The 14194-nt window shown below is 47.5% G+C and overlaps 1 protein-coding gene across 1 annotated transcript; it reads right to left on the bottom strand.

The window, feature by feature from the left end:
* Positions 1-8069: 8069 nt before the first annotated feature.
* LOC122756650 lies at positions 8070-8492 on the bottom strand. Its single transcript, XM_044006867.1, has one exon. The coding sequence runs from the start codon at positions 8490-8492 to the stop codon at positions 8070-8072; it is 423 nt and encodes a 140-aa protein (XP_043862802.1).
* Between the last annotated feature and the right edge of the window lie 5702 nt (positions 8493-14194).

Genomic DNA, 14194 nt, shown 5'->3' with positions numbered 1-14194 from the left:
TGGTCTTGTAAATTTCTATCGATTTGCAAAAAAACTTTTTGCCACGTATTTAATCATATGAGGTCCGCACCCACCACGCACCCCGCACCCCGTACACCCCGCACCCCGTACACCCCGCACCCCGTATACCCAGCACCCAGCACTCGGGGAACTCGACCATAAAACTCTGTCTTGTCTTGTAAATTTCTATCGTTTTGCCAAAAAACATGTATTTAATCATATGCACTCCGCACCCCGCACCCCGTATACCCAGCATAACGCACCCCGCATAAAAATTGATAAAAAACAAGAGAGAACGCTATAGTCGAGTTCCCAGACTATCTGATACCCGTTACTCAGCTAGTGGAAGTGCAAAGGAGAAATTTCCACACTGACAGTTTTTGGTGCGGTAGCACCCCGCTGAGTAACGGGTATCAGATAGTCGAGAAACTCGACTACAGCGTTCTCTCTTGTTTTTTTCTCTCCTTGCCCTTTTTGGCACTTTGCTGCCACTTTTATTTTGTGAGTGTGTCCTCACAACTTGTAGCAGCTGATCGTTTTGGCCTTGGCCTTGAATTGAAAATAAATAAGCATATAATCCACCTTTGTGGAAAAGAAGGCAAACAGTGGTTCTCTTGGCTGCTTGGCTTAGATTTTGAAATTGAACAGATGGAATTGATTGAATGAGGTAGAACTAGATTAAATTTGAAAGAAATTAAATGAGAACTATTTTGTACTGGTTAGGTTGTCTGAATTCGGTTTCGTGTTCGGTGCTGACCGTGGAACTTGGAGCGACGTGCTCGTGGATTTTCGTGGAGTTGTCGATGGGCTTTTGCTTCGAGTGGGACTTGGGCTTTTAAAGGGCACAGAGGACTCGCTCTTGGCTCTAACTCGTTGAGACGTTTTAGAAACAGTCAAACGGATTTTTACATCCTCACCGTGGCCAATTGTCATATTAAGCTCTCGGAGGAGCCGAAAACCGTGCGGGGACGAAACAGTCTGTCCACTTGGACAAATACGGGGAGGCTGGATAAAGCGTGCAACCAATTGAAAAAACGCAACAACTTATGTATTTGGGACGCTGGATAAAGCGTGCAAACAATTGGATCGATTTAACTTATTGTATTGGGACGCTGGATAAAGCGTGCAACCAAGCTCGAAACAACTTATATATTGGGACGCTGGATAAGCGTGCAACCAAGACCGCAAACAACTTATATATTGGGACGCTGGATAAGCGTGCAACCAAGCTCGAAACAACTTATATATTGGGACGTTGGATAATGCGTGCAACCAAGATCGAAACAACTTTATAAATTGGGACGCTGGATAAGCGTGCAACCAGTTGGATCAATCGGAATGTTCCGTATTGATCCAAAAATAACTGGAGTAGCTGGATAAAGCGGACACCCAAAGTTAATCGAAAGCTAAGGGTTGTTGATTTGGAGTTATACAAAATCGCTCGGTAAAGCGCACAGAAGTAATTTAAGAACCAAATTATCGCATCAATTTTGACAGGATGTGGGGGCGCAGGACAACGCATAAAAAAAATGTGATAATCGGAAGAAAAAAAAAAAAACCACCGGGGTCGCTGTATTGAGCGAAAAAAACAAAATTAAAAAAGAATAAAAAAAAGAGTATTAAAGAAACAAAACACACATTGACACTTTCTATTGGAAACTAGAAAAAAACAAGAGAGAACGCTATAGTCGAGTTCCCCGACTATCTGATACCCGTTACTCAGGTAGTAGAAGTGCGAAGGAGAGTCTTCAACACTGACAGTTTTTGGCGGTTTGTGGGCGTTAGAGTGGGCGTGGCAAAAAGTTTTTTGACAAATCGATAGAAATTTACAACACCAATACAAAAATGAAAAAATATTAAAACATTTTTCAAAAGTGTTGGCGTGGCAGTTTTGGGCGGTTTGTGGGCGTTAGAGTGGGCGTGGCAGCATTATTCGAGAAACTTGCGCTGCGTCTATGTCCCTCGAGTCTGTATGCTTAATCTCAATTTTCTAGCTTTTGTAGTTCCTGAGATCTCGACGTTCATACGGACAGACAGACGGACAGACGGACGGACGGACAGACGGACAGACGGACATGGCCAAATCGACTCGGCTATTGATCCTGATCAAGAATATATATACTTTGTATGGTCGGAAACGCTTCCTTCTGCCTGTTACATACTTTTCAACGAATCTAGTATACCCTTTTACTCTACGAGTAACGGGTATAAAAAGGTAGTGCCAGTGTGAACGGTCCCTTATTGGAATATGCCGTGTATGGCCCTAGAGTGGCTACCTTGACATCACAATATATATATGTACATATGCTGGTACAGCTATATGTATGCAATATGTAAATATTATTTTTATTGGGAAGTTGAGCTGTTTGGACGAAACACAAAAGGGAGTGGATGCAAACAGCATATACACACGTACATATGTTGTTGCGCAGGTGGCCACTAGATGATAGTGAGCAGATCTTGATCGCAGCAATATATATACATATGTATATATGTACATATATAAATGGTTGAGATTCTGAAACCGTACTTATCTCGGCAAAGGCGCTGGAAGATCCAGCTCGAAGGACCAAAAATGTTGACGTCGGGGGCCGGAAAAGCTGTGTGTCCCAAATATTCCCAGAAATAATGAAAGCAGGTGTTGGAGTTCGTCCTTCTCGTTCGGGGATTTATTCAAAAGTCATTTCCAAACATGAATATGGACGCGTCGTGCACCAATTCCCAAACGGGTCAAAAAGTACATTCCGCCAACAGCGATGCTCTGCTGGCGGGATACCGGACTCAGCTGTTCGGCATGAACAGTATTTGTGTATACATGTAAAAAGATGATGCAATGTGAATATATAGGTTGCGTAATAAAGGCTGTTTTCAGGGAATTCTTGTAGGAATAGATGATGCAATTTTTTTTAGAAATTATAATCCTATATTATTTCTATACTTTAAGTTAAAGCGTACAAATTCTTCTATATTTTGTATTATATTTATATTCTATTTTTGTATGTACTTAATTATATTTTAATCATTGCGGAATGTTTAGCTGGCCCACCTATGGAACTCAAGCGTAAAGCGAAAGATTAGCTTAAATGGAAAATTGTCTAGAATAAATACAAATTAATTATGAATTGCTAAGTTAATTTCTATTGGAAAAAATGTCTGGAAGGATAAAGGATAGGACCTAGGAGTGGGTCACTAGGGATTCCCAATATAAACAGCTAGGAGGCTGCATAATTATGGTAGGGTGGGCGTAACAGCGGCAGATCACCATTTCTGCTACGCTCCGGAGATGTTTGAAAGCAAGCAGACTTCCTTTTTTCTGAATTTTTCCTTCTTCTCTCGTCCGTTTGGACTGCGGCGTAAACCGGGCTAATGCGAGGAGCGTCGGCAGGAACTGAACAGGCGTCTCGCGGGACTGGCCGGGACAGAGCAAGGGACAGGAGGTTGCGGCTAGCGAGGTGTACGCCTTGAAAGCCCAGCACTTGTTCACCCTAGTCTGAGAACGGTGACGCTTCCCCAAGCCCACAGCCGTTCTTCTTGCCACCAACCACGTGTGGCTGCGGCAGTACCAGGATGGAGCAGTCCGGTTCTACGACGGGAGAGCGGAGACGTCCGGATAATCAGATCACATATAAATCTAGACAAGAATAAATACCAAAGAAACGAGAACTGGAATTGTTGGTAACCGGGTGATCACGTTTTAATATAAATTTGGTGGGACGAACACACGAAATCTACTGAGCTAGCCGGTAGCGAGCAGACCTATAAAAACCGTTCGTTACATCTGGCGCCCAAAAATGTGATTATCCCGGCAGTATACAAATAAAAATAGAGCAGTATTGGTAGAAGTTGGATTTACCGTCTCAAAAAGGAGCATTTCGCATATGTCGCATAGAGGTTACGCATATCTCTGTCCGGAAGAACAGAGGATATGCGAAAGTCCCTTACGGAGGAGCAGCAGGAAGGCCAACGGACAGAGACGTGCAGGAAGAGAAGGTCAAGTCCAGAAAGACCCAGGCCCAGCCAGCCGGATTATGCAAGAATTAGCAAGGAAAGTCAGAAAATGGTCTTTTCGGTTTAACGGAGCAGAAAAACTCCTCGAATTCCTGGAAATTTTTGCAAGGAATGGCACTAAAATGGTTTATATCCAATAACATGCACTTAAGGACTTGGGCCGAGTTCATAGTTTCCAAACATATTTCCTGTCCATGGGATACTTTGCGAATCTCGCGGACAAGGTGAGGCAAAGGATTCAAGGATTTAGGGGGGAAGTATTCAAGGACTACATGGTCGAGATGCAGACCCTAATAGGACCCCTGGGGTTGAGATCCTACCAGGTGGACGACCTAGAGGCACTCATAATCCTGGCAGACGAGTAAGAGGAGCTGCAAAGGGATCGGGAAGCCTTCGCGGAAGAACCTAAATTCAGCCGCAACAAAGCCGCGGCCGCAACACACGTCACGTGTAGAAGGTGTGAGGACGCAGGCGACTTAGGTACACAGGCCCAGGAGCAGTGGGCGCAACCTACCCCGGTCCAGTCAAGGCGACAAAACACAACCTTATGGAGGAAATTGGGCAAGGGGATGCCGAAACCAGAGGCTGCTGTTCTGCTGGATGTGCGGAAGAGTGGGAATCCGAAGTACGGAGTGCTGCCAGAGAGCAGGAAAAGGCCAGCGATCCCAGCCGCAGAGAGGCGAGCAGGGGTCGCAAGGTGCCGCCCCTCCAAAACTAACTGAGGTAGCGATCGGTGGGGACACGTACAAGGCCACGATCGACACCGGGGCGACAGCAAGTTTCAGAAGCGAAGGGCTGGCTGAAAAGCTGGCTGCCCGTGGAACGATTACAAGGATACGACGGCAGGTTAGGCTGGCAGATGTAAGGTGCGGCGAAATCAACGCAAAGCTCCAGATAGGAGTTGAGTTCGGCAACAGGCGACTCTACATGAGCCTACTGATACCACTAGGAATAGTGGATCCGCTGGTGCTGGGGTGGAATTTCCTCACGCACGTCGGGGCCGAGATCAGGTGCGCCGGGCATGAAATCCGGATACCGACCAGAGGCAGACACAATGGGTGGCTTGAGGAGTAGTTGTCGGCCGCTGTTGTTCAAAAGGACGGCGAAGAGGCGGACATGGAAAAATTCGTGGAGACAGAGCACGCGGAATTTTACTCCATGACCGGAACGTCTAGTATAGCCGAACACACAATAACCATGAAGGATGACAAACCGATTAAGCAAATATACTACCCCGAGAATCCAAAGGTTCAAGGGGATATTACTGCAAAAGTGTATGCACTTCTGGAAGTGGGACTGATAGAACATTTAAGGAGCCCGTACAGCTCGCCCATAGTCATGGTGAAGAAGAAAACGGGAAAATTGAGACTATTCGTGGACTTCATGCAGATAAACTCGAAATACATAAAGGGTGCCTACCTGATGCCACGGATAAACTACATCATCGACCAACTAAGGAAGGCGCGCTTCATAAGCAGCCTGGACCTCAAGGATGGTGTTTAGCTATTGAGCTTTTTCAATAGCTGTTGCAAATAATAAATAGCCGAAGAAAGTTTGTTTATTTTCCGATACTGTTTATTTTGCAAATTTTTTACGGCAGCTAGGGCCGACAAAGAGCTATATCGAATGCACAAGTTGAGATTTTGCCGAAAAACGAAGAAGTGACAATTGGCGGGACAGACAGCCGAAATGCAGCGCCCAAGCTTAACGTAGGTAGATAACAAAGAGAACAAGGAATGAGCGCCGTACAGATAAATGCGTGCGAGAACAGCGGTTTTCACTATGGGCATCGCAACTGCTACCACTGACTACTTCGGCTTACAATATTACGAGTATGAGATTAGTCTACTGCACAGTTTTGGCGGCTGCATGACCCAACATCCTCCCCCCGTTGGAAGCTTGGCTTCCAGTAGAGTCCTCAAGGGGAAGCAGACACAGCTTGTTCACTGCCCGCCTTATTACTCCAGACGCGGTCCTCAATTCTGCAACTCGAGCGACGCCGTCTCTGCAAGGAATCAACTGCATGACTCTCGCCAAAGGCCATCTCATTGGGGGTAGATTCTCGTCCTTAACAAGAACGACGTTGTCAACGGCTACGCCAGACTTTGGGGTGCGCCACTTGGAGCGCTGCTGGAGCAACGTCAAGTACTCTTTCTTCCATCGCGACCAAAATATTTGCTGAAGAAAGGAGATGCGCTGCCAAGAGTCAAGCCGATTATAGTTTAGGCCCGTTATATCTGGCTCGTCAAACGACGAAGGCGGACCACCATTGAGAAAATGCGCCGGAGTGAGGACGTCCAGATCGGCAGGGTTCTCTGAAATGGGAACTAAAGGTCTGGAGTTAATAACTGCCGAGATGTGGCACACCAGCGTCCTCAGCTCGTCGAAGGTCAGAACCGTCGTACCCACAGCGCGGTAGAAATGATGTTTGGCCGTTTTCACCGCTGCTTCCCAAAGTCCACCGAAGTGGGGCGACCGTGGAGGGATGAACCGCCAGTCAATCGTCTCCGAAAGGCAAAATTTCTGAACGGAGCCTTGATGCTCGCTGCTGAAAAATAACCTTCGAAGTTCCAGAAGTTCATTTTTGGCGCCGACAAAGTTGGTGGCGTTGTCTGACCAAATTTGCTTCGGCTTTCGCCGGGTGCATATGAACCTCTTGAGTCCGCACAGAAACGCAACTGTCGAGAGATCCTTGATCAGCTCCAGGTGCACTGCCTTGGTTGCAAAGCATATAAATACGCAGACGTAGCATTTAACCGCGGGCTTGTTGCGAGTATCTGACTTGTGAAAGAAGAGTCCACAGAAGTCTATACCAGAAACCTCAAAAGCGCGAGATCCTTCCAAGCGCTCCTTGGGAAGGTCCGCCGCGGCTTAATCCGAAAACATCTGATGCATCTGTTCACGGCCTTGGTAACCGTCTTCCTCCCCCCAATAGGCCAATATTGGGATCGAATTGCACCCAGAAGAGCTCGAGGTCCGGCATGAAGATTGCTTTCATGGTAATGCGAAATAATTGCCAGAGTCACCGGATGAGACCTTGGAAGGATTTTCGGGTGGCGGGCATCAAAGTCGAATGACGAATTCCGGAGTCGACCTCCTACTCTAAGAAGTCCAAATTGATCCAGGAACAGCGAAAGCGAGGATATGGGACTAGACGAGGAAACTCTTCCCTGCGTTTTTAGGGACTACATGTCCTCCCATAACTGCGCGCGCTGCACCAACCGCAGCATCATCTGAGTACCCTCTTGAATGTCTGCGACGGTGAGCCCAGGATGACGAATTCCATTACAATATTTGTAAATGTATCCAAACACTCGTTGCAGTGAGGGGTAGGAATTTGCAAATTTGGAGCTAGCAATTACATCCACGTACGGCGACTTTACGATGAACACACTTCGACGAAGCTCAAGCACCGGTTTGTCAGGACAAACAGCTGTTGGACAACCTCTTTCAGGCTCCGTAAGATAGGCGGGTCCATGCGCCCAGAGTGACGATTCGCTAAGCTCATACGGCAGGGATCCTCTGAATAAGATGTCAGCCGGACTTAACGCTGTTGGAACATAACGCCAAGCCGTGACATCTGTCAGCTCCTGAATGGCAGCAACCCTATTTGCCACAAATATGTTGAACCTGGCGGGCTCATCTCGGATCCAGGAAAGTGCCACCGTCGAGTCGCACCCACAATAGTAGCGTCCTTTAAATACTTTCAAGCCAACTATTTCCCTCATGATTTTAGCGAGAAGTTCCGCACCACAAATCTCCAGCTTTGGTACTGTTATGGTCTTCAACGGAGCTATGCGCGACTTCGAACAAAGCAAATGGCTAAAACTTTGATTCCCTTTAGAAACCACATAAACGCAGGCTCCATAGGCATCAATGCTTGCATCACAAAAACCATGCACTTCAAGACCGGACTCTGCGCTAAACACGAACCGAGGGAAACTAACATGACTTATTATTTCAAAACTGCGACATATATCAAGCCATTTCGTGTTATGAGTTTCCGGGAGGCTTTCATCCCAGGACAGCTTTTCCTTGCAGAGCTGCTGCAAAAAGATTTTTCACCTTGTGATTACCGTACCGACCAGTCCGAGAGGATCGTAAAATTTAGCAATCGCAGACAAAATAGAGCGCCTGCAGGGTCTCAATGGCGACAGAAAGGCAGAGAACGAAAACAATAGCTGGTCGGAGGCGGGATCCAAAGCGAGACCTAAAGTTTTGGTGAAATCGCTACCATCTTCAAACTTCATGAATGACTCCTTGTCCTCGGCGGGCACACCCTCCAGCACAAGCGGAATGTTAAAGCACCATTTCCTTAGCTTGAGCTTGCCCTTTGCAAGAATGCCAGCCGTCTGCTGCATTATGCTGATAGCATCCTTTACCGTGCCGGAGCCGGAGATAAGATCATCCACGTAAAAATCGCGCCGAAGGATTTCTGATCCAATGGGAAGCGATGCCTGCTCATCGATTGACAACTGCTGCATAGCCCTCACGGACGAGAAGGAGGCTGGTTTGGTACTGTGTCGAGTTTGTATACTTGAAGGTCATCGATCGGGGAGTCCCTCCATACAATGCACTGCAAATAGCTATATTCTTGCGAGACCCTTACACATCGGTACATTTTACATATGTCTCCTGTAACGGCAACTGGGTGTGAGCGAAATCGAATTAGGATGTGAAATAGCTTGGGCTGGATGACCGGGCCAGCCATTAACACATCATTAAGCGAGTAACCAGAAGTGGCAGCTGATCCGTCAAAGACAACGCGAAGCTTGGGGGTTGTGCTATCCTCCTTCATAACGCAGTGATGTGGTAAAAAATATCGGCACGAGCTGACCTCGGAGGCAGGCACAGGCGACATATGTCCCAGATCACGATATTCCTTCATGAACGCCGCACATTTAACCCTCAAGCCAGGGTGCTTTGTAAGCTTCCTTTCCAGCGACAAAAATCTCCGCAAAGCCTGAGGATAGGAATCTCCTAAAAAGTCCAAATGGAGTTTTAGCGGCAACCGTACCGAGTAATCGCCAGCTGGCAGTCGGGTGTAATTTTTAACAAAGTGGGCCTCGCAATCTAGCTCCTCCTTAGTGGCTTGAACTATTGGGCCGGGACAATTTTCTACCTCCCAAAAGCGCTGCAGAAGTGAATCAAGTTCAACATCAATGTTGTTTTCCTTGCTAGCTAAAGAAGGAACGCGTGAAGCTATTAAGGCTCTACCGCAAGGGCGCGCGCAGCCTCCAGATCCGTGATACTGGGAGCGATAACTGCTGTTATGCTCGTTGAGAAATCCGAAGTGACAGACCACATCGCAATTCCTACCGAGAATCCATCAGGCGCGAAATTGGAATCCCCGATTCCAGTGACGGAGCCGGACGACCTCGGAGCCGGTGACCAAGTGCAGTTGAGAGCCAGAATCTAACAAGGCCCCTCAGGGAACGAACAGTCCCTACCGATTCTGCACTAGAACGGTTGCAGTGGCTAGCAGCACTACCGAGATCCTGGGCAATTAGAGTAGAAGAAGTCGAAAGCGGGGCAGAAGGCTCAGTGTGGGAGCTTGAAGACACCGGAACATGTGGCTGCGAGGAAGGCGGACCATCTAGATGGAGCAGCGTATGATGCGGCAGCGGCTCGAGCTGCATTGCCGTAGCTGATGACCTGCCTTTAGGCAATTTAGGCAAAGTGCTAGTCTCTTTGCCTCGCGCAGACGATCTACTGGCAGACGATCTCTAAATTGCGGGCAATAATATATGGCATGCTCTGCACTATGGCAAAGCATGCAACCAAGAGAATTTTGGGTGGTAGCAACTAGCGTCGAACGATTTCTGCCCACTTGAACGCCTGGCGCATAGGTTGCCATGGCGCAATCCACGGCCTCCAAAGTCCCACATAGCTGCTTCAGGAATGCAGCCATCGATTCCCACGACGGAATAAGGTTGGCAAAAACCGGATCCTCCGAGCGCTCCTTCCACTTAGCTTGGCTCGCCGCATCCAGCTTTTGCAGCAGCACTTACACTATGATGCAACCAGCGATTTGCTCAGTGGTGCCCAAACCCTTCAACGCACGAATGTGAGCGTTAAACTTGTCCGACAATTCCCGAAGCGATGCCACTGAACCATTCCGTACTACCTTTAAACCCAGAATCTTGGTGATGTGCGCCTGAAATACGAGACGCCGATTATCAAACCTTTTTTGAAGCAACTCTAAGGCCGCTTCGTAATTGCTGTTTGAGATCTCCAATGATCGGATAGTTTCCAGCGCTGAATCCCTCAAACATGACCGCAGATGTTGAAATTTCTCAATGTTGGAGAGGTCCGGATGGCTGTCGATTATGCTCGTGAACACGGAGTACAAATCCGCCCAGTTTGCCTAGCCTCCGCCAAAGGTTGGCAGCTGCACAGGAGGCAACAGCATCGGCCTCGGCCGCGGCTGCGTTTGAGGACCACTACACTGGTGGGGCACAACACCTTCCGCAAGCGTTGAGTGCGGCGCGAAATGCACATTGCGTTTGGCTATTTCCGCGCGCACACTAGCCTTGAATTCAACGATGAATTCATGGAAACTCTCGCTCATTCCACTGCCAATTTCGTCGATATCCAATTCCTCCAGTTCTGTATGCAGAACATTAAAGGCATTTTGCAGCTCATCAATCTGCTCCAGCCTCACCGTAAGAGTGGGTTCGTCGTATCCGCTTAGCGTCTCATTAGACAGCGACGTTTGTAGCCTCTGCAACCTGCTGAACAGCGCATTGGCTTTGCGCTTTAACAAGGTCACCCTGTTTTTGTCACTTTCAGCGGGCATAGCAACAAATCGCTTTTAATTCGGTTCAGCGGGAAGATGAGCACAAAATAAATGCCGAAAATGCAAGCGGAGTCAATGCACGTAACGATATATGTAGCAATGTTTGTATATTTATTTATAAACGGGATAAGTGCATTAATTAATGCATGCAAATTAACACAATCACGTCGGGGTCACCAATGTTTAGCTATTGAGCTTTTTCAATAGCTGTTGCGAATAATAAATAGCCGAAGAAAGTTTGTTTATTTTCCGATACTGTTTATTTTGCGAATTGTTTACGGCAGGTAGGGCCGACAAAGAGCTATATCGAATGCGCAAGTTGAGTCTTTGCCGAAATGCAGCGCCCAAGCTTAACGTAGGTAGATAACAAAGAGAACAAGGAATGAGCGCCGTACAGATAAATGCGTGCGAGAACAGCGGTTTGCACTATGGGCATCGCAACTGCTACCACTGACTACTTCGGCTAACAATATTACTGCACAGTTTTGGCGGCTGCATGACCCAACAGATGGGTATTGGCAAATACCGTTAAAAGATTCAAGCCGGGGCTTCACCGTCCCAGGGAAAGGGCTGTTCCAAAGGGAGTGATGCCGTTTGGATTACACTCCGCGTCGGCCACATTTCAACGGGCACTGGATGAGGTGATTGGACCAGAAATGTCGCCACATGCCTTTGCGTATCAAGATGACATTATCGTGATTTGCCGCGCCATAAAGGAACACAAAAGAAACCTCAGGGAAGAGTTCCGGCGCTTGAAGAACGCAAATCTATGAATAAACTCAGATAAAGGCCAATTCTTTAAGCAAGAACTACTGTACCTAGGGCACCGCGTCACAAGCCAAGGGATAGGCACGCCCCCAGAGAAGTAAGCAGCCATAGCTCAGCTAAAATCTCCGTCATCGGTCCGCGAGCTGAGGCAAAACCTTGGAGTCGTATCTTGGTACCGACGTTTCGTGCCTGACTCCGCGCGCATTGCAAGGCCACTCAACGACCTCCTCCGCAAGGGTACCAAGTGGACATGGTCACAGGCCCACCAGCATGCCTTCAAGGAGGTGAAAGCCATATTAGTTACCGACCCAGTCTTGGCATGCCCCGACTTCGAAAAATTGTTCATCCTGCAAACGAACGCCAGTGACTACGGGATTGGCGCGATCCTCACACAGGACATGGAAGATGGCGAATAGGTCATTTCATACTCCAGCCGACCCTAAACGGAGCCGAGAAGAACTACTCAAAAACAGAAAAGGAGTGCTTGGCAATTGTGTGGGCAATTCGGAAGCTAAAGCCGTACCTGGAGGGCTACCACTTTAAGGTAGTAACGAATCATATGGCACTGAAGTAGTTGAACAACATAGAAAGCCCTTCGGGAAGAATTGCCAGATGGGCGTTAGGGCTACGGCAGCATGACTTTGAGGTCGCGTATAGAAAAGCCAATTGAACGTAAAAGCAGATGCGTTATCGAGGCAGCCACTGCCAGAATCGGTGTCAACAGAACCAGATATGCTGCGAAGAATGCAGGACACAGAGGCCAAAGCAGTATGCTTCATCACGGAAATGCAAGAGAAAATAAAATACACCACCATACTACAGACTATAGCACCCTTTAGAGGCAGATTCCGCATAGAGCAGGGAACGAAGAGGTAGTGCAGCCCGGTACTACTGGCCAGGAATGCAGAGAGACTCAAGGGCGTACGTTCGGAAATGCGAGGGCTGCGCAAGGTTCAAACCGAATCAGCGGCAGGCGGCGGGAAAGATGTTGACACAGAGCCCGGAAGAGCACTGGGCGACAGCGTGTGCCGATTTCGTCGGACCATTGCCAAGGTCGAAGCATGGAAACCATGTTGTTGGTGCTGATCGACAGGTTTTCTAAATGGACAGAATTGTTGCCTTTGCGGACAGCCGAAAACGTTTAGGGAACGCATAGTCGCACGATTTGAAGTACCGAAAGTGGTGACTACGGACAACGGCGTGCAGTTTACGAGCCGGGCTTCCAAGAAGTTCCTCAACGACATGGGGATAAAGCAGCAGTTTACGGCACCGTACACCCCGCAGGAGAATCCGACGAAGATACTGTACGACACTGTAAAGACAATGATAGCACAGTTTTCCCGACAGAACCTGAAGAATTGGGATGAAAGATGGCCCGAAATCATGCTGGCAGTGAGGGGAGGCAATGGAAGCCAAGGATAGGGGAAGTGGTGTGGGCCAAAGAGCCCACGGCCGAGAGATTTGCGGCTAAACTGGCTCCGAGATTCGATGGGCCGTACCAGATTGTCGATTTTTTATCGTCAGTGATCTGTAAGATTCGCCGCCGAAAGAACGGAAAGGAGCACACGGTACACATCAGCGACCTAAAGCAACAGGATCTGGTGGAGGATGATGTCGAGAACAAGGATACGGATCCGTCGAGATCAGGGAGAACATGGAGAGCATGGAGTAGAGCCAACCGTACCCGAAAATGGACGGGGCCAGTCAGTTCAGCGTCAGGCCAAAGCCGGTCTCAACGGAGACATGCCGAGAGCAAACCGGAATACTGCATCCCACGAACATGCCTGAAGACGACATTTTATTCGTCTGGCCACCGTTAGAGTCAACAGCCCCACCACCAGGGAAAGGTGAAATCATCACTGTCGGAAAAGTAGGACCCGAGAACGGACGGAACATAGGTAGATAATGAATTAGTGGAAAATGAAGTTGAGTTTAGGAAAATGTCAACCAAAGTTCATTCAGCTGGAGGTCAGGCTGAAGAAATTATCGGAAAATTTAAAACTTTAGTAGAGCATAAAAGAATTAAAAAGAATATTACATTTTATATTGTCCCCTCTTTAACGCAATTCTTAATTCTGGGAATAAACTGCTGTGAAGCAGGAGTGATCCTACAGCCAGAGAAAGCTGAAAAGTCAATCGTCCAGCGCAGGTTAACTAAGGAACAACATGAAAGTTTAAAGGAAGCCATCCTTCGGTTTCCTTCTTTTGCGGAACAAGGGCTAGGACACTTCTAACCAATGTCATTAATGTTGGGGAGGCGAATTTCGCGCAGCCTTGAAATTGATTTCGTTGGAATATTTAAAATTTCGTGTCTTATTTCCGGCTGCAAATTTCGCCATAATATTTCTATCAGAGATTTTTCTTCTAATTGAGAATCCAAACTATCAGTTAACTGAACCACCGCATCGTAAAAGGTATCAAAACTATCTTTTTCGTTTTGTTTGCGATCTCTAATTAATTCACGAATATCAACATCAGTTCTAATGTCTCTAAACTTGCGGAGCAGTGCAACGCATAATTCAATCCATTTAACGTTTTGGACTGATTTATGATATCGCCAGTAAAAGTCATCTGCTTTTCCATCAAACAATGCGCTTGCGTTGCCGCACAAAACAGAGA

This window comes from Drosophila santomea, unplaced genomic scaffold, assembly GCF_016746245.2.
Source record: "Drosophila santomea strain STO CAGO 1482 unplaced genomic scaffold, Prin_Dsan_1.1 Segkk85_quiver_pilon_scaf, whole genome shotgun sequence".
NCBI lineage: Eukaryota > Metazoa > Arthropoda > Insecta > Diptera > Drosophilidae > Drosophila > Drosophila santomea.
This window is presented reverse-complemented; position numbering and strand designations above follow the sequence as displayed.

Coding starts and splice junctions, on each gene's coding strand:
- LOC122756650 (XM_044006867.1), bottom strand. CDS start 8,492: ATGCAGCAGTTGTCAATCGATGAGCAGGCATCGCTTCCCATTGGATCA.